General features: G+C 56.6%; 2 protein-coding genes and 2 non-coding genes across 4 annotated transcripts in view; 1 reads left to right on the plus strand and 3 right to left on the minus strand.

Annotated features, from left to right (window-relative positions):
- Nucleotides 1-16,036, minus strand: part of SF3B3 (splicing factor 3b subunit 3) — a 59,990-nt gene extending 43,954 nt beyond the window's left edge. Inside the window, exons 1-10 of the mRNA XM_068166591.1 lie at nt 15,920-16,036; nt 14,766-14,877; nt 12,071-12,397; nt 8,727-8,899; nt 8,289-8,430; nt 7,822-7,934; nt 6,763-6,900; nt 4,233-4,336; nt 845-1,010; nt 237-332 (exon numbers count right to left, since the gene is read on the minus strand). Coding sequence (XP_068022692.1) covers nt 237-332; nt 845-1,010; nt 4,233-4,336; nt 6,763-6,900; nt 7,822-7,934; nt 8,289-8,430; nt 8,727-8,899; nt 12,071-12,397; nt 14,766-14,835 — 1,329 coding nt within the window. The 5' untranslated portion in view covers nt 14,836-14,877; nt 15,920-16,036. The remainder of the gene's footprint in view (nt 1-236; nt 333-844; nt 1,011-4,232; nt 4,337-6,762; nt 6,901-7,821; nt 7,935-8,288; nt 8,431-8,726; nt 8,900-12,070; nt 12,398-14,765; nt 14,878-15,919) is intronic.
- LOC137455627 (small nucleolar RNA SNORD111) lies at nt 7,391-7,470 on the minus strand. Its single transcript, XR_010990859.1, has one exon. It is a non-coding gene; the product is annotated as a small nucleolar RNA SNORD111 (small nucleolar RNA).
- On the minus strand, nt 11,125-11,204 carry LOC137455626 (small nucleolar RNA SNORD111). The gene has a single exon (XR_010990858.1). It is a non-coding gene; the product is annotated as a small nucleolar RNA SNORD111 (small nucleolar RNA).
- A 284-nt stretch (nt 16,037-16,320) lies between the features above and the next one.
- Nucleotides 16,321-25,505, plus strand: part of COG4 (component of oligomeric golgi complex 4) — a 37,205-nt gene continuing 28,020 nt past the window's right edge. The window contains exons 1-5 of the mRNA XM_068166546.1: nt 16,321-16,476; nt 17,334-17,416; nt 19,889-20,003; nt 21,396-21,570; nt 24,976-25,169. Of these exons, the coding sequence (XP_068022647.1) occupies nt 16,327-16,476; nt 17,334-17,416; nt 19,889-20,003; nt 21,396-21,570; nt 24,976-25,169 (717 nt within the window). The 5' untranslated portion in view covers nt 16,321-16,326. The remainder of the gene's footprint in view (nt 16,477-17,333; nt 17,417-19,888; nt 20,004-21,395; nt 21,571-24,975; nt 25,170-25,505) is intronic.

Here is a 25,505-nt window from a genome sequence, read left to right on the forward strand (position 1 = left end):
AAGGGGCAATAGGAACAAACTGGAAGCCAGGAGGAGAAAGTTGTTTGGTGTGAGGGTGCGGGAGGCCTGGAGCAGGCTGCCCAGGGAGGTTGTGGAGTCTCCTTCTCTAGAGAGATTCCACTTCCCCACTGGCCACTGTGCTCCTGGGCAAGCTGCTGTGGGCGCCCCTGCTTTAGCAAGGGGGTTGGACTGCAATGATTGCCAGACCCCACCACGTTGTGACTCTGAGCTCTTACCTCCAATCCATGCCTTAGAACCCTCAGGGACGACCGTGGCCCCCGCCCACAAGCCACATAGAGCTGGGGTGTGTCTTCATTGGCCAGATCAGCAATCTGCATGGGGAAAGAAGGGTCAGAGGATCTTCCCAGGAAGACAAACCAAAAGCAAGCTGCCTGTGCCACACTGCTGCCTCTAAGAATGCATCTTCCAGACCCTGCAAGGGGTGAAGATGCCACAGGGTGACCCTCTGCTGCCACGACATGATGCCCAGTTTGAAACTGAACTCAGTGCAGAGAAGGGGGCTGAGGGTGGGCAGAGGAACAGCAGAGTTCTGTGTCCAGGTCCATATTCATTACCACACAAAAAAAACAGTAACCAAAGGCTGCCAGGTCAGGGAGGTGGCCTGAGAATTCAGCAGAGCTGTTTGAAGCCCAGGCATTTAGAAGAGAGGAGTTCTTGCTGGAAGTTGAAGGGAATGCAGCTTTGGGGACTCCACTGTTGAGACCCACAATCCAGGTAAAAAGCAAGGAAAGCCAAAGCAAAGATGCATCTGTGATCAGCTCCCCTGCACAGGAGACAGAAATGAGCTGGATGGAGAATGAGAGCCTGCTGATGGCAAACAAACCTGACAGCACAGAATGGGAGACAAGCTGTCCAACTCATCCACCAGCACCAGGTTCTTCAGAGGTCGTGGCTGGAAGAAGAATGTATCTCCTTCCTCCAGAGGCATGGCAGAAGAGAACTCTGGCTCCTCATCATCATCCCCCAGGTGAGCTATCTGGTACAGGTAACTTGAGACAGAAAGAGAGAGAAAGAGCATGGTGAGTGCAAAGCTGGGTGAATGGTGCCACAGCCAGCTGGCAGCCAGGCACCAGTGCTGTGCCCCAGGGAGCAGTGCTGGGCCCTGTGCTCTTTAACATCTTCATTGATGATTTGGTGGAGGGGGTCAAGTCAGCCATCAGCAAGTTTGCAGCTGACAGCAAGCTGGGGGCAGAGGTTGGTCAGTGAGAGGGCAGAGGCCAACAGGATGGCATTCAACAAGTCCAAGTGCCAGGGGCTGCACTTTGGACACAACAACCCCAGGCAGAGCTACAGGCTGGGGTCAGAGTGGCTGAGAGCTGCCAAACAGAAAGGGAGCTGGGGGTGCTGATTGACAGTTGCCTGAACATGAGCCAGCAGTGTGCCCAGGGGGCCAAGAGGGCCAAGGGCATCCTGGCCTGCATTAGGAACAGTGTGGCCAGCAGGAGCAGGGAAGTCATTGTGCTCTGTGCTCAGCACTGGTTAGGCCACACCTTGAGTCCTGTGTCCAGTTCTGGGCCCCTCAGTTTAAGAAGGGCATTGAGAGACTTGAAGGCGTCCAGAGAAGGGCAACAAGGCTGGGGAGAGGCCTTGAACATAAGCCCTGTGAGGAGAGGCTGAGGGAGCTGGGGTTGTTTAGCCTGCAGAAGAGGAGGCTCAGGGGAGACCTCACTGCCCTCTCCAACTCCCTGAAGGGTGGTTGTAGCCAGGAAGGGGTTGGGCTCTTCTCCCAGGCAAGCAGCACCAGAACAAGAGGACACAGTCTCAAGCTGCGCCAGGGGAGGTTTAGACTCGAGGTGAGGAGGAAGTTCTTCACCGAGCGAGTAATGCGTCATTGGGATGTGCTGCCCAGGGAGGTGGTGGAGTCCCCATCCCTGGAGGTGTTCAAGAGGGGACTGGATGTGTCACTTGGTGCCATGGTCTGGTCATGAGCTCTGTGGTGCCAGGTTGGACTTGATGATCCTCAAGGTCTCTTCCAACCTTAGTTAGGTTGGACATCAGGAGGCAGTTCTTTGCTAGGAGGGTGGTGGAACACTGCAACAGGTTGCCCAGGGAAGTGGTTGAGGCCCCAACCCTGGAGACATTCAAGGTTAAACTTGCTGGGGCCCTGAGCAACTTCATCTAGCTGGAGATGTCCCTGCTAACTGCCAGGGGGTTGGAACAAGAAGAGCTTTGAGGGTCCTTCCCAACCTGATGCCTTCTGTGATAAAATGGTTAAAGGGAATCAGAGGCCTGCAGCAACAACAAACCCACCACCACAACCTTCTCCCTCCAAGGCCTCTCCTTTGTAGCTATCACTGATGAGACATCCCAGGGTGTCACAGCATTTTCCCTCTTTACCCTGGAGCCTCCCAGCTCTTCTGTTAGAGCCAAGGCACCAACTGACAGCTGAGGCCAAGGCCAACAGCTACAAGGGCCACTCCAGGTACATGTTTCAGTGGAATACTGTCACCTCACCTTGTAATCCTATCCCCTACAGCATCTTATACCACAAAAGAGAGGTTAAGATGCACAGAAAGAAACAAAGAGACAAAAAGCAAAGCAGAAAGGGAGGCTGATGTACTTCCTAGTCTGGTAAAGCCACCATGAAGGTGGCTTCCTCAAGGGCTTGGTCTATGCAACACAGTCCAAATCCACCCCAGTTAAACCAGCTGGAGCTCCCTCAGCTGGCCGACTGCAGAGTAAGGGAAGGGAAGGGTGTACAATTCCAGGCCTGGAATGGCTTTGGGTTGGAAGAGACCTGAGAGATCAGCCAGTTCCAACCCCCCTGCCACAGGCAGGGACACCTCCCACCAGCCCAGTTTGCTCAAGGCCTCATCCAACCTGGCCTTCAACACCTCCAGGGAAGGGGCAGCCACAGCCTCCCTGGGTAACCTGTGCCAGGCTCTCCCCACCCTCACTGCCAACAATTTCTTCCTCATCTCCAGTCTCAATCTCCCCTCTCCCAGCTCAAAGTCGTTGTTCCTTATCCTGTGACTCTCAAGCCTGATCAAAAGTCCCTCCCCAGCTCTCCTGAAGCCCCTTTGGGTCCTGAAAGGCTGCTCTAAGATCCCCCTGGAGCTTTCTCCATGCTGAACAGCCCCAACTTTCTCAGCCTGTCCCCACAGGAGAGCTTCTCCAGTGTTCCAATCATCTTTGTGGCCTCCTCTAGATCCACTCCAGCAGCTCCATGTCCCTGTTATGGTGCTGGGGGCCCCAGAACTAGACCTCTGACCCTCCTGCAATCACTGAAGGTGTGCAGTCTTCTGTGAGTCTTCAAGAATGCTTTACAACCCCAAACAAGAACTGAGAATGCCCTCAAGTATCCATGCATCAAGGAAAGGATCAAAGCTACTGACAAGAATAGAGTTACAGAACTGGTTGGCTTGGAAAGGACCTTTAGAAGCCATCTAGCTCAACTCCCCTGTCAGCAGGGACATCTGCAACCCACAGCAGGTTACTCAGAGCACCAAACAACCTGACCTGGAATGGTTCCAGGGATGGGGCACCTGCCACCTCTCTGGGCAACCTGGGCCAGGCTCTCCCCACTCTCAAGTGTCAAAACATTTCTTCCTTCTCTCCACTCTGAATCTCCCTCTTTTAGTTGAAGCCATCACTCCTTGGCCTGTCACAAGAGCCCCTCCTCAAAAGCCTGTCCCCAAACAAAACCCACCTACATTTGAGGGGGCCATGACACACAGAAGTTCAATGAAAACTATCACACTCCTTAAAAGAGAGCTGATCTGGATGTGTGATGGGCTCTGTATGAACTGGAAGTGCTCAGCTCAACTAGAAACCAATGGAATCTTTCTATAGGTTCATAGAATTCCCAGGGTTGGAAGGGAAACTCAAGGCTCAGCCAGTTCCAACCCCCCCTTTGCCATGGGTAGGGACACCTCACACCACAGCAGGTTGCTCACAGCCACATCCAGCCTGGCCTTAAAAACCCCCCAGGGATGAGGAAGCTTCCAGCACCTCCCTGGGCAACCTGCACTGCAGTTATCTCATCTGGGTTGAAACAAGAAGAGAATTCCCCTATTCCATCACAGTCCAAACCCAATTGTTCTGCTCCAACCACATAAACACAGCATTGATGTGCCTATTAAAACAGAGCTTTTGTCTTTATACCTCCAGGAAGTCCAAGGGGCAGTTTGCAGTTTCCCTTTTAAGGGGGGGAAGGAAATGCTGATGGTAAAACTGGGTTTGGTGTGTGTGCTTGGTTGGTTTTTACTCACTGGTTTCCAAACTCAGATGCCACAAAGAGAAAGCCTGTCTTCAGCACACACATGGCAGCAGCCACAGGGACGGTGTCAAAGTACTTCAGTCGAATCTCTGTCACCTGCAAGCAGAGGGAGATGTGACCATGCAGGTGGAGCACCTCAGCTGGGCAGAGCACTCAACACTTTGGGTTGGAAAGGAACCTTCATGACCATCTAGTTCCAACATCCCCCCAGGTTGCTCAAGGCCTCATCCAACCTGGCTTTGAGCAATTCCAGGCTGGGAGCCACCACCACTTGGCAGCCTGCTCCGGTGGCTCAGCAGCCTCATGGGGAAGAGTTTCCTCCTGATGTCCAATTTAAATTGCACTTCCTCCAGCCTGAAGGCCTTGGTTAAAAAGTCCCTTTCAGGCTCTCCTGTAGCCCCCTTTAATCACTGAAAGGCTACCAGCAGGTGTCCCTGGAGCCTTCACCTCTCTGGGCTGAACAACCCCAACTCTCTCAGTCTGGCCTCCCAGCAGAGGGCTTCCAGCCCTCCCAGCGTTGCTGTGGCCTCCCCTGGCCCCACTCCAATAGGTCCCTGTCAGTGCTGAGGACTCCACAGCTGTCCCAGCACTTCAGGGGGGGTGTCTCAGTAGAGCACAGCCCTGCCCCTGCTGCCCACACTGCTGGGGATCAGCCCAGGACACAGCTGGGGCAGGGCTGGCAGTGCTTGGTGCTGCCTCATTCCCAGCTTTTCACCCTCCAGCACCATCAAGTCCTTGGCTGCAGGGCTGCTCTCCAGCTCCATCACATCTCTGATTCAGTGACCAAAAAAAAAGCTGCCTAGATACCCTCTCCAAAGACAGGAAGCTGGAGAATGGAGCAGGCTGAATCACAGCAGCAGTTTGGGGCAGCAGATGGTTAGTCACATGAGCGAGAGGACTGACCACAGAAGTCAGGCTGCCTGCTGTCCTCTCAGACTTTCTGGCTTTGGGAACCCTGTGTCAGTGTCAAACAACCACTGAGCAGCTGCAGAAATAGCAAGCTGTCTGCAAAAGACAGGTGATAGATAATCTGTTGCACTGACCACCAGCTACTCCCCACCATCTGAGCAAGTTTCTACACACAGCAGAGCTGCTACTGAACCACCAAACCCAATCCAGATCATCCAAGCACCATCCTTCTGAGCTTCCCAGGGCTGACATCCCCAGCTCAAGAGAGACAGGGAACTACTGGGGAGAGTCCAGCAGAGGCTACAAAGATTGCTGAGGAGTGTGGAGCAGCTCTGTGAGGAGCAAAGGCTGAGAGCCCTGGGGCTGAGAGCCTGCAGAAGAGCAGCCCCAGAGGGGAGCTGAGCAATGCTCAGCAAGAGCTAAAGGAGCTGTGGGGGGCAAGAGGCTGGGGCCAGGCTCTGCTCAGTGGTGCCCAGGGACAGGCCAAGGGGCAGAAGGCACCCAGGAAGTTCCAACTGACCAGGAGAACCTTCTTTGGTGTGAGGGTGCTGGAGGCCTGGAGCAGGCTGCCCAGAGAGGTTGTGGAGCCTCCTGGTGTGGAGAGCTTCCAACCCCCTCCTGGCCACTGTGTTCCTGGGCAGGCTGCTGGGGGTGCCCTGCTGGAGCAGGGGGGATTGGACTGGGTGATCTCCAGAGGTCCCTGGAGGGGATTCTGAGACTGTGTAATCTTAAAACCACTTAAAAGACGCTAACCAACAACTCCTTGTACCCAATCTGACATGCAGGCAGGGAAGGAAGTAAAATTCAACCTTTACTCAAAAACTCCCAACTGATTCACTGCATCAGAGAGCTTTTCCCTGCAGAGTACCAGGACAGGCAGCAGGAAGCCACCCCAAGCCTGTAATTTCAACTCATGGAGCAGCTCTACCAAGTCAGTACTCGAGGGAGGGAGAGGGAGAGCAGCCTGTGATCAAGAGATACTAAATCAAGACTCTCTCTGAAATTCCCTCAATAGAGGCTGGAGCCAGGTGGGGGTTGGTCTCTTCTCCCTAGGTGATAGAAGGAGAGGAAATGGCCTGACATTGTGTCAGGGAGGGTTAGGTTGGACACCAGGGAAAAATGACTGCAGGAGTGGACAGGTATTGGCACAGGCTGCCCAGGGAGGTGGTGGAGTCCCCATGTCTGGAAGGGTTCAGGAAATGTGTGGCCATGGCACTGGGGGCCCTGGTGGGGCTGGGCTTATCTCAGAGGGCTTTTCCAACCCAAACCATTCTCTGATTCTAAATTCCACACAATTAGTTTCCTGGAGCAGGGTCCCAGACCACACTTGAGTAGATCTTCTGAAGGAAGGACCACCTGGAGAACATCTAAACCATGCCTAAGTGTCTCTGCAGCATGATTCTCACAGGGCTTTGCAAGCACTGTGTGATGCCTGGATGAGTCAGCAGCAGTTACCCACTGTGAGCATCAACAACTGTGTGTATCCCAAACCACATCCAGCTGAGGCCATCCCACAGCTAAAACCACAACATCAAATATTTACCCCTTCAGGGAATCAAACCCTGAGGCCTCCCCTCAATGCATCCTTCTGCTGTCCTTCACATGATGCTTACCATGTCCTCATCAGTCTCCAGAGTGATTTTGAAGATGTCTCCCTGCTCTGTCTGGGCCAGAAAGAAGAACATGGACTTGGTCTTGTGTGTGGCAGAGCAGACAAAAATCATTCCTCTCTCTGGGTCATCCAAGTCATTCTGCAAGGGAAGAGAGTGGCCATCACTGGTGGAACAACCTGAGGGTTGCAGAGGTGGCTTCACTGACTGAAGTATCTCCATTTCAGAGGTACCTGAAGAGCTGGCAGCATGTGAGGAGGCTTTCAACACACAGCACATGCCTACTGTTACATCCATAGTTACCCTCAGCACCCCTCTGCCCCAGAAAGAAAGATGCTTCAAGGACACTGTGTCTAAAGCCATACCCCTTTCCATCTCTTTTTGCTCTCCTCCCCAGACAACTCAAAGCCAAACCAGGAGGAAAGGGCTGCAAACCATCCCCACACAGCTGGTTTGGAGCACCTGAACCTTGGCAGATGTTCAAACCTCTGTGAAATCATACAACCTGCAAGACCAAAGGAGGAGGCAGCAGCCTTAACTGCAACAGGGCAGCTGCTGAATTCATCCGGGTACAGGATGGTGACCACAACTCAAGTGAGACAACCTACCCACCAAGAGTGCTGCCACTGTGGTGCCTGATCAGAGTATTTGGAGTATCTCCAGCATCAATCTCAGAGAAGAGACATGAACTAAGCTCATCACTTCAGGCTGTGCCCAGCTCCACCTGCCCATGCAGCCAGGAGGGCAGATGATCACCGAATGCTAGGGGTTGGAAAGGACCCTGCCAAGGCAGGTTTCACCTAGAGGTGGTCACAGAGGAGCAAGGCCAGGTGGGTTCTGAATGTCTCCAGAGATGGAGACTCCACCACCTCTTTGAGCATCCTGCTCCAGTGCTCTATGACCCTTAAAGAAATTCCTCTTCATGTTTAAATGGAACTTCTTAGGCTCCACACTTTCCACTCCTTTTCCCCTTCTCACTTTAAAACCTCCCTGAAGCCTTTACCCTTGCAAAGCCCACACCAAGGATCCACTTAGCCCTTTAAAACTCCACCAAATCCTCACCCTTCTCCTGGGGATGGGGCATCTGATATCAGGCTGGTCACCGAAGTTCTTGTAAGTGATGTAGTTCTCAGAACAGATCAGCACCCCACTAGGTCCATCAGAGCCACCAGGAACTGAAACACAGAAAAGAACTATTATGGGAAAGTCCCTTACCACAGACCTGACTGCCTGAAGAACATCTCCTGGGTGTTCTTCAAAGCAACAGTTTCCATCACTCCTCACACACAAACGTGCTCCTCATGAAATGGAGACACAAAAGGCACAGCTGCCTGCACCAGGGTGAGACCAGAGCACCCACAAACCACCTTGCCTACTTCCAGGTGTGAAGCACCACTCATTACTTGACCCCTAAGGTCAATTAGTTTACACCAGGGGCTCAGACCACCACTGAAACAACTCCTGAAGGGGATTATCCTGTTTCCATGGGGAAGAGGAAGCAAGCAGATCCAAGGGGAAATGGCCAGTACCTGTTATAAGGAAGTTGCCATGCTCTTCCAAGGGCTCACTGTACTTCCTAACAACATGGTTCAAGCCCAGGTCCAGCTCATAAAATGTCAAAGTCTGCTGTGTGTTGGCTGCTGCTTCTCCTGTTGGATCATTGTCTGCTTCCTGCAACAGAAGAGATGAAGGTCCTTCAGGAAAGGTATGTTAAAGGAGCAGCAAAAGATGGCACAGGGGGAAACTGTGTTGAGCAACACTAGAATGAAGTCCAGAAGATAATTTGCTGGAAGATGCACATTAAAAAAGGTTCAGAGGAAGAAAAAAGAGCTATTTTTGGACAGCAAGGATTTGAGAACCACCAAGGGAGGAGCAGCCAACATTCCCCCACCTCCACAGACAGATGAAGGACAGAAGAACACGAAGCTCTAACAGCAGAGGGAGGTCAAGTTTTTTTTTCCCCTCACCTCATAATCCATCTCCAGACAAGCAAACATTGGGTTTTCAAATCCCACATCAACTCCCACCACGTGGTAAACCAAGGTGTTGGCCTTGTGGGCTTCCAGGGGGGAGGAAATGGTGAGGCGAGCAGCAGCGTCCCTGTTGAGGATGTACACCAGCTTCTGCTTCTCAATGGCACCTGCAAGCAAAGGACACCACCACCTCAGCACCAACCCTGATCCCACCTGCACTCCCAGGCAGACAGGTGACTCAGGAAGAGGACCAGAGAAACATTCCACCTCTGCATGAATCACAGAATCAACAGGGTTGGAAGAGACCTCAAGGATCACCAAGTCCAACCTGGCACCCAACACCTCAGGACTACTAACCCATGGCTCCAAGCTCCCCATCAAGTCTCTTCCTAAACACCTCCAGGGATGGGGACTCCACCACCCCCCTGGGCAGCACATTCCAAGGGCCAATCTCTCTTGCTAGGAAGAACTTTCTCCTCACCTTCAGCCTAAACCTCCCCTGGCACAGCTTGAAACTGTGTCCTCTTGTTCTGGGGCTGGCTGCCTGGGAGAAGAGCCCAACCCCCACCTGGCTACAACCTCCCTGCAGGGAGTTGGAGAGAGCAAGAAGGTCTCCCCTGAGCCTCCTCTTCTGCAGGCTAAGCAACCCCAGCTCCCTCAGCCTCTCCTCTCAGGGCTGTGCTCCAGACCTCTCCCCAGCCTCATTGCCCTTCTCTGGATCCCTTCAAGAGTCTCAATGTCCTCCTTAAATTGAGGGGCCCAGAACTGGACACAGTATTGAAGGTGTGGCCTAACCAGTGCTGGGTACAGGGGCACAATGACTTCCCTGAAACATCTTTGGTGTGAGGCTGCTGGAGGCCTGGAGCAGGCTGCCCAGAGAGGTTGTGGAGTCTCCCTCTCTGGAGAGATTCCAACCCCTCCCTGGCCACTGTGATCCTGGGCAAGCTGCTGTGGGTGCCCTGCTTTAGCAGGGGCCTTGGACTGGATGATCCCTAGAGGTCCCTTCCAGCCTCTACCACACTGGGATTTCAGTTAGTCTGAACAAAACCATTATCAAATCCAGTACTTAAATGTCAGTATTATGTCTGCTGATGTTCACCACTGGTATTTAGCTCCATGCCACAATTAACTTTGAGTGCCTCATTCATGAATGTTTCAGGCCACAAACACAAGGACAGCTTGAGCTCTTGAAAACCAAAGGTCATCCCCTTGGGCTACATCCATCCTGCCTGATGTTCAGCCAACAACAGCTAGAGGCAGATCTACTTCCATCACATGACTTGACAGGCTGCAGGGAAGCAAAGAGAGACTGAAAGCACAGTCAGATCTTCCACCACTGAAAGCCTTTAAGCTCATCCAGTCCCATCGTTGACCCAGCACCCTCAGGTCACCACTAAACCATGGCCCTCAGCACCACATCTCCACAGCTTTTCAATCCCCCCAGAGATGGGGATTCAATGGCCTCCTTGGGGAGCCTGTTCCAGGGCTTGACAACCCTTTCTGGGGAGGAATTGTTTCCCCTGTCCAATCTAGATCCCCCTGGTGCAACTCCAGGGCCTGACAACCCTTTCTGGGGAGGAATTGTTCCCCCTGTCCAATCTAGATCCCCCTGGTGCAACTCCAGGGCCTGACAACCCTTTCTGGGGAGGAATTGTTCCCCCTGTCCAATCTAGATCCCCCTGGTACAACTCCAGGGCCTGACAACCCTTTCTGGGGTGGAATTGTTCCCCCTGTCCAATCTAGATCCCCCTGGTACAACTCCAGGGCCTGACAACCCTTTCTGGGGAGGAATTGTCCCTCATGTCCAACCTAAATCCCCCTGGTGCAACTCCAGGGCCTGACAACCCTTTCTGGGTAGGAATTGTTCCCCCTGTCCAATCTAGATCCCCCTGGTGCAACTCCAGGGCCTGACAACCCTTTCTGGGGAGGAATTGTTCCCCCTGTCCAATCTAAATCCCCTTGGTGCAACTCAAGGCCCTTTCCTCTTGTCCTATTGCTTGTTCCTTGGCAGAAAAGACCAACCCCCACCTGCTTCCTTTCAGGGAGCTGTAGAGAGCAATGAGGTCTCCCCACAGCCTCCTTTTCTCCACACTAAACCACCCCAGCTCCCTCAGCTGCTCCTCACCAGCCCTGTTCTCCAGACTTTTCACCACCTTCACTGCCCTTCTCTCCACCTGTTCCAGCACCTCAATGTCCTTCTTAGAGTGAGGGGCCTAAAACTCCCCACAGACTTTGAGGTGAGACCTCACCAGTACCAAGCACAGGGGTACAAGCCCTGCCCTACTCCCACTGGCCACACCATTGCTGATCCAAGCCAGGACTCTGCTTTCTTGGCCACCTGGGCACACACACTGATTAAAAGAGAGACCACCCAAGCATCCTTCTACCCATGAAGCCTGATCAGAAAGACCTGTCTGTCTCCATGACACATGTCAGAGAAGAGACATGAAGTCCTAACATCATTTCAGGCCATGAGAGTTGCCTGACAGTGTTGGACACAGACCCCTTCAACCCCAACTTCTCTCCAGACAGAGAGGTTACAAGGCAGCCTCTTCCAGGATTTCTTTGGCCCAGCTGTGTGTATTCAAGACTTGCATTCTCTGGGGCAGGTCTCACAGCCTGACAGATTGCCCCAGAGAATCACAGAATCAACCAGGTTGGAAGAGACCTTTGAGATCATCCAGCCCAACCAATCAACCAACCCTATCTAACCAACCAGACCATGGCACCAAGCACCCCATCCAGTCTCTTCCTAAACACCTCCAGGGAAGGGGACTCCACCACCTCCCTGGGCAGCACAGCCCAAGGGCCAATTTCTCTCTCTATGAAGAACTTCTTCCTCTCCTCCAGCCTAAACCTCCCCTGGCACAGCTTGAGACTGTGTCCTCTTGTTCTGGTGCTGGCTGCCTGGGAGAAGAGACCAAGCCCCACCTGGCTCCAACCTCCCTGCAGGGAGTTGCAGAGAGCAAGAAGGTCTCCCCTGAGCCTCCTCTTCTGCAGGCTAAGCAACCCCAGCTCCCTCAGCCTCTCCTCACAGGGCTGTGCCCCAGACCCCTCCCCAGCTTTGATGCCCTCCTCTGGACACCTTCAAGAGTCTCAATGTCCTTCTTAAATTGAGGGGCCCAGAACTGGACACAGGACTCAAGGGGTGGCCTGAGCAGTGCTGAGCACAGGGCAGGATGAGCTCCCTGCTCCTGCTGGCCACACTGCTCCTGCTGCAGGCCAGGATGCCACTGGCCTCCTTGAGTCACTTCCCCCTGGGCCCAGATAAAGCTTGCTCCAAGAACCGAACAGAGGGACAGGAAGCAGGGTGGAGAACAGGCAGGAGGGCGACTCACTGATCATGACAGCGCGGCCCTTGGGGTCCACAGCCAAGTACTGGCCCGGGACGATGCGGCGGCAGCCGCTCTTGCCGAAGGTCTCCTGGTGGATCTTCTCGAAGACGTTCTTGGAGGGCTGGTACTCCAGGATGACGATGCGGCCCGAGTCGCTGCCCACCACGATGTAGTCCTTGGTGCCGCCCGTCAGGCGGAAGGCCATCAGGGAGCGGATGACGCCGAACACCTCCACCGTCAGCAGCGTGTGCACCTTCCCCGTGTTGGGATCCGGCCGCAGCAGCTCCAGGATCTTGCCGCGGGAGACGACGATCTCCTGCTGCTTGGTGCCTGAAGGAGCCAAAGAGCCAAGTGAGCAACCAGGCGGCAGAGGGCTCAGCCTCAGGAAGCACTTAGAGTAGAACAGAATTAACCAGGTTGGAAGAGACCTGGGAGGTCAGAGTCCAACCTATCCCCCAGCACCATCTGATCAACTCAACCATGGCACCAAGTGCCTCAGCCAGGCTCTGCCTAAACACCTCCAGGGGTGGGGACTCCACCACCTCCCGGGGCAGCACAGCCCAAGGGCAAATCTCCCTAACTCCTCCCTAACATCCAGCCTGAACCTCCCCTGGCACAGCTTGAGACTGTGTCCTCTTGTTCTGCTGCTGGGTGCCTGGGAGAAGAGCCCAACCCCCACCTGGCTCCAACCTCCCTGCAGGAAGTTGCAGAGAGCAAGAAGGTCTCCTCTGAACCTCCTCCTCTCCAGGCTAAGCAACCCCAGCTCCCTCAGCCTCTCCTCACAGGGCTGTGCCCCAGACCCCTCCCCAGCTTTCTTGCCCTTCTCTGGACACCTTCCAGCAGCTCAATCTCTTTCCTAACCTGAGGAGCCCAGAGCTGGACACAGGACTCAAGGTGTAGCCTGAGCAGTGCTGAGCACAGGGCAGGATGAGCTCCCTGCTCCTGCTGGCCACACTCTTCCTGACCCAGGCCAGGATGCCCTTGGCCTTTCTGGCCCCCTGGGCACACTGCTGGCTCATGTTAAGCTCTGTCACCACAGAGTGACAAGGGCTTATGTGATTAGCCCAGAGGAATTCAAAGCAACTTATTAAGAGCCACCATGGTCTGAGCAGCTTATGACAGGCCAAGGAAGTCTTCCTCTAAAGGGTTGTCAAGCTGACTGGAACTGACTGCCCAGTGGTGGAGTTACAGAATTGTCAGGGTTGGAAAGGACCTCCAGGCTCAGCCAGTTCCAAGCCCCCTGCCATGGGCAGGGACACCTCACACCACAGCAGGTTGCTCACAGCCACCTCCAGCCTGGCCTTAAAAACCTCCAGGCATGAGGCTTCCACCACCTCCCTGGGCAACCTGGGCCAGTGTCTCACCACCCTCCTGGGGAAGAACTTCTTTCTAACATCCAATCTGAATCTACCCATTTCTAGTTTTGCTTCATCCCCCCCCAATCCTATCCCTCCCTGACACCCTCAAAAGTCCCTCCCCAGCTTTCTTAGTGCCCCCTTCAGATCCTGGAAGGCCACAATTAGGTCTCCTCAGAGCCTTCACTTCTCTAGACTGCATAGCCCCAAGTCTCTCAGAGTCTTTCCTCATCCCCATCCCTGGAGGCATTCAAAAGCCATGGAGATGTGGTGCTGAGGGACATGGTGTGGTGGTGCTGTGTAGATTTGGTGCTGAAGGGCATGGGGTAGTGGTGACCTGGCAGTGCTGGGCTATGGCTGGACTTGATGACCTTAAAAGGTCTCTTCCAACCAAACCCATTCTACAATGCAATTAAACCTGAAGATAATCAAAACAAACTTCTCTTGCTCTTTCCAAACCCTGCCTGGCTATGGTCTTGTGTGGCCTGTTCTAGGTGAACCTCCTTTGGCAAGGGGATTGAGCTAGCTGACCTCCAGAAGTCCCTTCCAGCCCCTACCACTCTGTGAAGTTATCATTTGCTCAGGACCCAATGACAGCATCACAGAACGTTGGGGGTTGGAAGGGTCCTCCAGAGATCATCCAGGCCAACCCCCCTGCCAGAGCAGGAGCACCCAGAGCAGGGCACACAGCAACACACCCAGGTGGGCCTCGAGTATCTCCAGAGAGGAAGACTCCACAACCCCACATGGGCAGCCTGCTCCAGGCCTCTGGCACTCTCACAGGGGAAAAATTCTTCCTCCTCTTTCCATGGAGCTTCCTCTGCCTCAGCTTTCACCACTGCCCCTTGTGCTGGTGTTGGGCAGCACCCAGCAGAGCCTGGCTCCAGCCTCTGGGCACTCACCCTGCACAGCTTTAGCAACAGCAATGAGGTCACCCTCAGGCTGCTCCTCTCCAAGCTCCAGAGCCCTCAGCTCCCTCAGGCTCTTCCTCTCCGAGCTCCAGAGCCCTCAGCTCCCTCAGGCTCCCCTCATAAGGCAGATGCTTCCACTGCCTTCATCATTTCTGTGGCTCTCTGCTGGACTCTCTCCAGCAGTTCCCTGAGGTCCTTCTTGACCTGAGGGGCCCAGACCTGGACACAAGATTCCAGATGCAGAGGGGGAGGAGAACCTCTCTCAAGTTCCTCCCCTCAGCCCTTCTAATCAAGATACCAGTAAAAAAAACACCATACCAATGCAGATGAGCTTCAGCAGCCAAATCCAACAAAAAAATCCCAGCACCTTTTCCCCCCACTCTCTACTACCCAAAACCTCAAACCCAGAAGTGCAAAGGGAGGAAAAGTCACCTGAGAAGTTGCCATGGATAGCATAGCTGATGCCAGTGGCACGCTGCAGGGTCAGGTTGTAGAGGAACATGATGGCCACAGGTTTGCTTCCACCTTAGGGCAGCTCCAGAGCCTGCAACAAGTAGAACACATCAACCCCACTCCCCAAACCCGCAGTGTTCCCCAGAGCACAGAGGTCTGCCGTCCCCATCTGGCCGTACCACACCACTTCAGGCTAGACCATCGACTGCCAAGCAGCAGAAGTTATTCTGGAGGAGGAGGCAAAACAGCTCCGAGACAGATAGAAGCAGGCTGCCGCACATCTAACCACAGCTTCCAGCTCATTATCCCGCAGCTGATTACGCCTCGGGATTTCAGCTGGTCAGAAACCACACACGGCGTTAGGAACCGTTTCGGAGGCGCCCCGCGTCGTTCCACCTCCCGTTTCATTCAGCCAGAGCCAGACCGCCCGCCAGCGCCCGCAGCGGGCTCCCGAGCAGCAGCCCTTCCCCAGGGCTAAGGCGGGCTGAGCCAGACCGCCCGCCAGCGCCCGCAGCGGGCTCCCGAGCAGCAGCCCTTCCCCAGGGCTAAGGCAGGCTGAGCCAGACCGCCCGCCAGCGCCCGCAGCGGGCTCCCGAGCAGCAGCCCTTCCCCAGGGCTAAGGCAGGCTGAGCCAGACCGCCCGCCAGCGCCCGCAGCGGGCTCCCGAGCAGCAGCCCTTCCCCAGGGCTAAGGCAGGCTGAGCCAGACCGCCCGCCAGCGCCCGGAGCGGGCTCCCGAGCAGCAGCCCTTCCCCAAGGCTAAGGCAGGCTGAGCCAGACCGCCCGCCAGCGCCCGCAGCGGGCTCCCGAGCAGCAGCCCTTCCCCAGGGCTAAGGCGGGCCGAGCGCAGGCCGCCGCGCGTGTAGGCCGCAGGCCACGGGGGCCGCCTATCGGCGCCTCCAAGGCCATCCCAAAGCCCGTCGGCCAGCACCGCTCCGCACGCCGGGCAGGCCTTCCCAAGGATGCAGACTCCGGGAACCGTCCATGGATCAAGGCCCGGCCCGATCATCCCCGCCAGACCAGGCCCGAGGGGTCGGCGGTCGCCGCTCCCGCCAAAACGGGGGCCCAACCCGCGCCCCCCGCAAGCCTCATGGCTACCGCCGGGCGTATGCGACGCGACGGGGCCGCCCTTACCGGGTGGATGGAAAAGGATGGAGGCAGATGGCGGCGGATGCTGTTCCTGCCTTAGGCGGGCGCGCCACCGGACCCCTCCGCCATCAGCCCCGCGCCTGCGTGCTGCCCTCCCGCCCCTCCTCGGCGGGGCTTTCGGCGAGGACCGACGCGCGCGTTCCCTGTGCCGGGATGGGATGCCCAAAGCAGGCGCCTGAGCGATCACAGAGAGATGGCAGATGCTGCCCATACGAAGAGACTCCGAAACACCTCCACATCAGCCTCTTTCAATCGTAGAGCTTCGGGATAGCAGGAGCCGGAGAATCCCACGCTACCAGGTGGAACTCATTGGCAGAGAACCTTCAGGCACTGTCATGGACAGCCCGGAGGGGGCCTCAAGGTGGTATCGGCCGCGTCAGCTGAAATCCAAGATGGCGGCGGCCACCGCATCGGGCCCCAGAGCGCCGGGGGGAGAAGGCAGCAGCTCCTCGTCTGCCTCTGCCCTTTCCATGGAGCGGATTCAATCGCTCACCGACCTGGCAGACCTGGAGGCCGCCTATAGCCGGCTGTGTGAGGAGGAGGTGTGTGGGGAGTGGGCCCGTGAGGCAGCGGGGCCTCCGGTGGGCGCAAGGAGAGCGAATGCGTCGCTGTCAAGACTTCCCCAGTACGGATCCGATGCAGGGATATTAAATCCCTGCAAAAGTTGGAGAAGTGGGTCCCTTTAAAGCTCATGGGGCTCACCACGGCCAAGTGCAAGGTCCTGCCCCTGGATCGGGACAACCCCTTGTATTAAGGCAGGCTGGGGATGAAGTGCTGGAGAGCAGCCTTGGGGAGAGGGAGATCGCAGTGCGGGTGGGTGGAAAGCTGGAGATGAGCCGGTACCGAGCGCTCTCAGCCCCGAGCCAGCAGTGTCGTGGAGCTGATCCTCAGCAGGGTGGGCAGCAGGGGCAGGGAGGGGATTCTGCCCCTCTGCTGAGACCCCCCTGCAGTGCTGGGGCAGCTCTGGAGCCCTCAGCACAGACAGGGACCTGCTGGAGCAGGGCCAGAGGAGGCCACAGCAACGCTGGGAGGACTGGAAGGGCTCTGCTGGGAGGCCAGGCTGAGAGAGCTGGATTTAGTCATCCTAGAGAAGGGAGGGCTCCAGGGGAGACCTTCTGGTGGCCTTTCAGGCCTTAAAAAAGCCTCTAAGGAGGCTGGAGACAGATCTTTGTAGGCGGACCTGTTGTGACAGGACAGGGGGTGGTGGTTTGAACTCCAAGAGGGAGGACTGAGGCTGGAGAGAAGAGAGAAATGTTTGACACTGGTGGTGGTGAGACACTTGCCCAGACTCCTCTAGCACCTTGCTAGCTGCATGTCTTGGGCTTGCCTCTTTGATAACTTGGTGGCCTGGAGAGGTGAGCTGAAGTCACAGGAGAGTTCCTTTGGCCTTTTCTTTCAGCAAGTCGTGCAGGAAGAGCTGGATGCCCTCCTGGAGCAGCAAAGCACCATAGAGAACAAGATGGTTGCACTGCATCGCATGGGGTTAGTGGTGTGGCCCCCCCACTCCTTCCTCCTTCTGCCCCTTCCTTGGTGTGAAAATTGGTTTCAGCATTGTGAGAGAGGTAGATTCATCCTCTGAGAGTGTCAGGCTTTGGGTCATAGTATCATAGTATCATTCAGGGTGGGAAGGGACCACAAGGATCATCCAGTTCCAACCCCCCTGCCATGGGCAGGGACACCCCACACTACATCAGGCTGCCCAGAGCCTCAGCCAGCCTGGCCTTAAACACCTCCAGGGACAGGGCCCCAACCACCTCCCTGCACAACCCATTCCAGGCCTTCACCACTCTCATGGGGAAGAACTTCCTCCTCACCTCCAGCCTCAATCTCCCCACCCCCAGCTTTATTCCATTCCCCCCAGTCCTATCACTGCCTGAGATCCTGAGCAGTCCCTCCCCAGCCTTCCTGTAGCCCCCTGCAGATACTGGAAGGCCACAATGAGGTCACCTGGGAGCCTTCTCTTCTCCAGACTGAACAGCCCCAACTCCTTCAGTCTGTCCTCACAGGAGAGGTGCTCCAGCCCTCTGCTCCTCCTCCTGGCCCTGCTCTGGACACCTTCCAGCACCTCCACATCCCTCTTGTAATAGGGGCTCCAGAACTGGACACAGTACTCCAGGTGGGGTCAGTGGGTGGTAAGGAGCAGAGGCTGGGTCCTCATGGCTGCCCACCTGATTCTTCTCAGCAGCTTTTACAGAGGGAACTGCTGCCCCCTGGCACAGGCTGAGCCACTCTGGTGTGGGCTGAGCAGTGCTTTGAAGGTCTCACCCCAAACAGGGTTGATTTTCAGCAGCAGTGTTTGGATTGGATACCATGTGCCAGGCCTGGACAGAGATTATTCTGCCTCTTTGTGAGGACCTTGTGCAGGTGGTCTGGAAAAGTCATACTAAGGACTTGCAGAGGGACCTTGCCAGGCTGGGCAGATGGGCAGAGGCCAACAGGATGGCATTCAACAAGTCCAAGTGCCAGGGGCTGCACTTTGGCCACAGCAACCCCAGGCAGAGCTACAGGCTGGGGGCAGAGTGGCTGAGAGCAGCCAGGCAGAGAGGGACCTGGGGGTGCTGATTGACAGCTGCCTGAACATGACCCAGCAGTGTGCCCAGGGGGCCAAGAAGGCCAAGGGCATCCTGGCCTGCAGCAGGAGCAGTGTGGCCAGCAGGAGCAGGGAGGTCATTGTGCCCCTGGACTCTGCACTGGTTAGGCCACACCTTGAGTCCTGTGTCCAGTGCTGGGCTCCTCAGTTTAAGAAGGACATTGAGAGACTTGAAGGTGTCCAGAGAAGGGCAACAAGGCTGGGGAGAGGCCTTGAGCACAGCCCTGTGAGGAGAGGCTGAGGGAGCTGGGGTTGCTTAGCCTGCAGAAGAGGAGGCTCAGGGGAGACCTTCTTGCTCTCTCCAACTCCCTGCAGGGAGGTTGGAGCCAGGTGGGGGTTGGGCTCTTCTCCCAGACACCCAGCACCAGAACAAGAGGACACAGTCTCAAGCTGTGCCAGAGGAGGTTTAGGCTGGAGGTGAGGAGAAAGTTCTTCACTGAGAGTTGTTGGCCCTTGGGCTGTGCTGCCCAGGGAGGTGGTGGAGTCCCCATCCCTGGAGGTGTTCAAGAGGGGATTGGATGTGGCACTTGGTGCCATGGTCTAGCCCTGAGGTCTGTGGTGCCAGGTTGGACTTGGTGATCTTTGAGGTCTCTTCCAGCCTTGGTGATAGTGTGATGCTAAGTGGGCTCACGAAGCCGAGAGCACAATTTGCAGGCTTCATCTTCTACTTCAGAAGTGAAGAGTGGCCCAAAAGCCTCAGGGGCTTCTTCATGCCCTTTCTGGTAGCAAGAGAGTGCTGCCCCCAGCACAGGAAAGACATCAAACTCCTGCAAGGGGTCCAGAGGAGGCCACAAAGATGATCAGAGGGCTGGACACAGGCTGGGAGAGTTGGGGCTGTGCAGCCTGCAGAAGAGAAGGCTCCAGGCAGAGCTCAGAGCAGCCTTCCAGTACCTGAAGGGGCTCCAGGAGAGCTGGGGAGGGACTTTGGCCAAGGACTTGCAGTGCCAGGATGAGGAACAATGGCATTGAGCTGGGAGAGGGGAAATTGAGACTGGAGAGGAGGAAGGAGTTGTTGGCAGGGAGGCTGGGGAGAGCCTGGCACAGGCTGCCCAGGGAGGCTGTGGCTGCCCCCTGCCTGGAGGTGTTCCAGGCCAGGCTGGATGAGGCCTTGAGCAGCCTGGGCTGGGGAGAGGGGTCCCTGCCCATGGCAGGGGGGTTGGAACTGGATGATCTTGAAGCTCCCTTCCAACCCAAACCCATTCTGTGGTGCTAAGAACACAACCTGGACCTCCGAGTCTGTGTGGCTGTAGGAGAGGCACGGAGGAGGAGAGCCTGACGGGAGCAGCTGGGCTTGGGGGAAGAGCCACCCTCCCTCTGAGCTGCTTAAGATTTGCCTGTGATGCTTGGTTTGGTTGTGTTCCCAGCCCTAACCTGCAGCTCATCGAGGGGGATGCCCAGCAGCTGGCAGGGATGATCACCTTCACCTGCAACCTGGCCGAGAACGTCAGCAGTAAAGTCCGACAGCTGGACCTCGCCAAGGTAAGCTGCTCCAGGGGGCTCACCCTTGCCACCACCCCACTCTCTCAGCTCACAGCTCAGTAAAGCCAGCTGCTCTTTGCCTTAGCAGGCAGGCTGGGCTGGAGACTCTGCTTTGGTTTAGCAGTGTAAGCTGCCACCCAGGAAGCTCCACCTCAGCGTGAGGAGAAACTTCCTCAGAGGGTACAAGCCCTGGGAGGAGAGGCTGAGGGAGCTGGGGTTGCTTAGCCTGGAGAAGAGGAGGCTCAGGGGAGACCTTCTTGCTCTCTCCAACTCCCTGCAGGGAGGTTGGAGCCAGGTGGGGGTTGGGCTCTTCTCCCAGGCAGGCAGCAACAAAACAAGAGGACACAGTCTCATGCTGTGCCAGGGGAGGTTCAGGCTGGATGTAGGAAGAAGTTCTTCCCAGCAAGAGAGATTGGCCCTTGGGATGTGCTGCCCAGGGAGGTGGTGGAGTCCCCATCCCTGGAGGTGTTTAGGAAGAGCCTGGCTGAGGCCCTTGGTGCCATGGCTGAGTTGGTCAGATGGGAGGAGAGGCTGAGGGAGCTGGGGTTGCTTAGCCTGGAGAAGAGGAGGCTCAGGGGAGACCTCCTTGATCTGTACAACTCCCTGAAGGGAGGCAGCACCACAGAGACCTGCAGGTTGGGAGAGACCCTCAGGAGCACTGAGTCCTACCCACAGCCCGACCCTGCTCAGGGTCAGCCCTGAACCACAGCCCCAAGCACCACAGCCAAGCCACCCAGGCTCGGGGACTCCACCACCTCCCTAGGCAGCACTTGCCAATCCCTGACCACTCTGGATGGGGAAAAACCTTTCCTAATCTCCAGTCTGAACCTCCTCAGTGGCAGCTTGAGGCCATTCATCCTGTCAATAATTTAAGGAGGACATTGAGAGACTTGAAGGTGTCCAGAGAAGGGCAACAAAGCTGGGGAGGGGTCTGGGGCACAGCCCTCTGAGGAGAGGCTGAGGGAGCTGGGGTTGCTTAGCCTGCAGAAGAAGAGGCTCAGGGGAGACCTTCTTGCTCTCTGCAACTCCCTGCAGGGAGGTTGTAGCCAGGTGGGGGTTGGGCTCTTCTCCCAGGCAGGCAGCACCAGAACAAGAGGACACAGTCTCAAGCTGTGCCAGGGGAGGTTCAGGCTGGAGGGGAGGAGAAAGTTCTTCATAGAGAGAGTTGTTGGCCCTTGGGCTGTGCTGCCCAGGGAGGTGGTGGAGTCCTCATCCCTGGAGGTGTTCAAGAGGGGATTGGATGTGCCATGGTTGAGCAGCCAGGAGGTGTTGGGTGCCAGGTTGGACCTGATGGTCTCTGAGGCCTCTTCCAACCTCTTTGGTTCTCTGAATTCCCTCTTCCTGCGGCAGCCCTTGGCAGGAGGCCTTTCCTGGTTGTTGCCTTTCTTGCAGAATCGACTCTATCAGGCCATTCAGAGAGCTGATGACATCCTGGACCTGAAGTTCTGCATGGATGGAGTGCAAACAGCCCTGAGGAGTGAAGACTATGAGCAAGCAGCAGCTCACATCCATCGCTACCTCTCGCTGGACAAGTCGGTGATCGAGCTCAGCCGGCAGGGCAAGGAAGGTGAGGAGGAGCTGCTGAGTCACCTTGGCAGCAGATCACAGAGCCACAGAGTGCCAGGGGCTGGAAGGGACCTCCACAGATCATCCAGGCCAACCCCCCTGCCAGAGCAGGAGCACCCAGAGCAGGGCACACAGCAACACACCCAGGTGGGCCTTGAGTATCTCCACAGAGGGAGATTCCACAACCCCACATGGGCAGCCTGCTCCAGGCCTCTGCCACCCTCACAGGGGAAAAAATTCTTCCTCCTCTTTCCATGGAGCTTCCTCTGCCTCAACTTCCACCACTGCCCCTTCTGCTGGCATTGGGCAGCACCCAGCAGAGCCTGGCTCCAGCCTCTGGGCATCACCCTGCACAGCTTCATCACCAGCAAGGAGGTCACCCTCAGGCTCTTCCTCTCCAGGCTCCAGAGCCCTCAGGCTGCTCCTCTCCAAGCTCCAGAGCCCTCAGCTCCCTCAGGCTGCTCCTCTCCAAGCTCCAGAGCCCTCAGCTCCCTCAGGCTGCTCCTCTCCAAGCTCCAGAGCCCTCAGCTCCCTCAGGCTGCTCCTCTCCAAGCTCCAGAGCCCTCAGCTCCCTCAGGCTGCTCCTCTCCAAGCTCCAGAGCCCTCAGCTCCCTCAGGCTCTTCCTCTCCAAGCTCCAGAGCCCTCAGCTCCCTCAGGCTCTCCTCCTCAGGCAGATGCTTCCACTGCCTTCATCATTTCTGTGGCTCTGTGCTGGACTCTCTCCAGCAGTTCCCTGAGGCCCTTCTTGACCTGAGGGGCCCAGAACTGGACACAAGATTCCAGATGGAGAGAGGGAGGAGAACCTCTCTCCCCCTCCTCCCCACAGCCCTTCTAATCCCCCCCCAGGGTGCCCTTGGCCTTCCTGGCCACCAGAGCACCTTGCTGGCTCATGGCCAACCTCTCACCCACCAGGACCCCCAAGTCCTTTTCCCCTTCACTGCTCTCCAGCAGCTCAGTCCCCAACCTCTGCTGCTCCATGGGGTTGTCCTTTCCCAGGTGCAAGTCTCTCCCTTTGCCCCTGCTGAATTTCATAACCAGAGGCTGCTTGATTTCCCACAGCAGGTAAGCCTCAGCCCAGAGCAGGAAGTTTCATGCTGGCCAAAACAGCTTAATCTGTTAGCCAGCAACACAGAGATGAGTGTGTCTGAATCACCAAGGTTGGAAGAGACCTCAAAGACCCTCAAGCCCAACCTGTCACCACACACCTCCTGACTAAAGCAGGGTCCTTAGGTTTGAATGAGCATTGAAGGAGAGCTCCTGGCACACAGCTTTAATAGCACTTCAGCTGCTAACCAGGTGAAGGACAGAATGTTCAGGGGGAAGGCTCTGTCAGGGAGGACTCTTGTAGCCTTATCACAGAATGCCAGGTTGGAAGGGACCCCAAAGATCATCTGGTCCCCACCTTTCTAGGTGCTGATGTGCTACCAGGCAGAGCAGCTGGACCTGAAGGAGTCAGTTGCCTGCTCCCTAGAGGGGAGGGAGGCCATGCAGAGGCACCTTGGGAGCTGGGCCAGTGCCAGCCTCAGGATGTTCACCAAAGCCAAGTGCAAGGCTGTGCACCTGGACTGGGGCAATGCCAAGCACAAAGCCAGGCTGGGAGGAGAATGGATGGAGAGCAGTGCTGAGGAGGAGGAGGAGGAGGACTTGGAGGTGCTGGTGGGTGAAAAGCTGGGCAGGAGCCAGCAATGGCCACTCCCAGCCCAGCCCCAGCTGTATCCAGGCCTGATCCCCAGCAGCAGGTGGAGGGAGGGGATTCTGCCCCTCTGCTCTCATGAGATTCCCTCCCTCCACGACCCCACCTGAGGTACTGTGTCCACCTCTGGAGCCCCCAGCATGAGAAGGGCATGAAGCTGTCGGAGGCGTCCAGAGGAGGCCATGGAGATGATCAGAGGGCTGGAGCACCTCCCCTGTGGAGACAGGCTGAGAGAGTTGGAGTTGTTCAGCCTGAAGAAGGCTCCAGGGAGACCTTGGAGCAGCCTTCCAGTAACTCAAGGGGGCTACAGGAGAGCTGGGCAGGGAATTTGTAAGCAGGCATGGGGGGGCCAGGCTGAGGGGCAATGGCTTCAGCCTGGAGGAGGCTGGGTTTGGATTAGATGCTGAAAAGAGTAGAGTAGAATAGAATTAACCAGGTTGGAAGAGACCTTTGAGCTCATCCAGCCCAGCCTACCACCCAGCACCATCTGATCAACTCAACCATGGCACCAAGGGCCTCAGCTAGGCTCTTCCTGAACACCTCCAGGGATGGGGACTCCACTACCTCCCTGGGCAGCACATCCCAAGGGCAAATCTCTCTTTCTATGAAGAATTTCTTCCTACATCCAGCCTGAACCTCCCCTGGCACAGCTTGAGACTGTGTCCTCTTGTTCTGCTGCTGGCTGCCTGGGAGAAGAGCCCAACCCCCACCTGGCTCCAACCTCCCTGCAGGGAGTTGCAGAGAGCAAGAAGGTCTCCCCTGAGCCTCCTCTTCTGCAGGCTAAGCAACCCCAGCTCCCTCAGCCTCTCCTCCCAGGGCTGTGCCCCAGACCCCTCCCCAGCTTTCTTGCCCTTCTCTGGACACCTTCCAGCAGCTCAACCTCTTTCCTAACCTGAGGAGCCCAGAGCTGGACACAGGACTCAAGGGGTGGCCTGAGCAGTGCTGAGCACAGGGCAGGATGAGCTCCCTGCTCCTGCTGGCCACACTGCTCCTGCTGCAGGCCAGGATGCCCTTGGCCTTCTGGGCCCCCTGGGCACACTGCTGGCTCCTGTTCAGCTGCTTTCCACCACTCCCCCCAGCTCCCTCTCTGCCTGGCAGCTCTCAGCCACTCTGCCCCCAGCCTGTAGCACTGCCTGGGGTTGCTGTGGCCAATGTGCAGCCCCTGGCACTTGGCTGTGTTCAATCTCCTGCCCTTGGCCTCTGCCCATCTGCCCAGCCTGGCAAGGTCCCTCTGCAGAGCTCTCCTCCCCTCTCACAGCTCAACTCCTGCCCCCAGCTTGCTGTCAGCTGCAAACTCACTGCTGCTGGAGATTCTTCCTGACCTGGCCCAGGCTGCCCAGAGCATTTCTGGAGGGGTTCAAGGCCAGGCTGGATGAGGACTTGAGCAACGTGGCCTAGTGGGAAGTGTCCCTGCCCATGGCAGGGGATTTGGACTTAGCTGACCTTTAAGTCCCTTTCCAACCCAAAGCATTGCATGATTCTGTGTGTTTGCATCCCCCATGCAAGAGCAGAGCACAGCTGTGTGCCCCTCATGCATGTGCCTGCCTTTTACTGCCTGCAGGGCAATCCCAGGCTGCCTCCTGCCTTCTCCCCCCTTGGGGCTTGCACTTGTCTCCTGGGGAGTGGAGAGAGAAAACAAACCCCAGCAACCCTTAGTCCAGCAATAACCTCAGGCTGTCACTTTGGCCTTCCCTTTGTGCCCTTGTGAGCAGGGGGCATCATTGATGCCAACCTGAGGCTCCTGCAGGAGGCAGAGCAGCGCCTCAAGGCCATCGTCGCTGGGAAGTTCGAGGCAGCCACGAGGCAAGGAGACCTGCCCCAGGTGGAACGCTTCTTCAAGATCTTCCCTCTGCTGGGCCTGCATGAGGAGGGCCTCAGCAAGTTCTCAGAGTACCTCTGCAAGCAGGTAAGGGCTTCTGAGGCAGCACCACAGAGAGCTGCAGGTTGGGAGAGACCCTTGGGAGCACCGAGTCCAACCCCCCCCCCCCCCCCAGCCTGACCCTGCTCAGGGTCAGCCCTGAACCACAGCCCCAAGCACCACAGCCAAGCCACCCTGAAGCACAGCCAGGCCTGGGGACTCCACCACCTCCCTGGGCAGCACTTTCCAATCCCTGACCACTCTGGATGGGGGAAAAACCTTCCCTAATGTCCAGTCTGAACCTCCCCAGTGGCAGCTTGAGGCCATTCATCCTGTCAATAATTTAAGGAGGACATTGAGACACCTTGAGTCCTGTGTCCAGCT

The sequence above is a fragment of the Melanerpes formicivorus genome, unplaced genomic scaffold, assembly GCF_026170545.1.
Source record: "Melanerpes formicivorus ecotype bairdi unplaced genomic scaffold, bMelFor1.0.p_v2 SCAF_102, whole genome shotgun sequence".
In the NCBI taxonomy this organism is placed as follows: domain Eukaryota; kingdom Metazoa; phylum Chordata; class Aves; order Piciformes; family Picidae; genus Melanerpes; species Melanerpes formicivorus.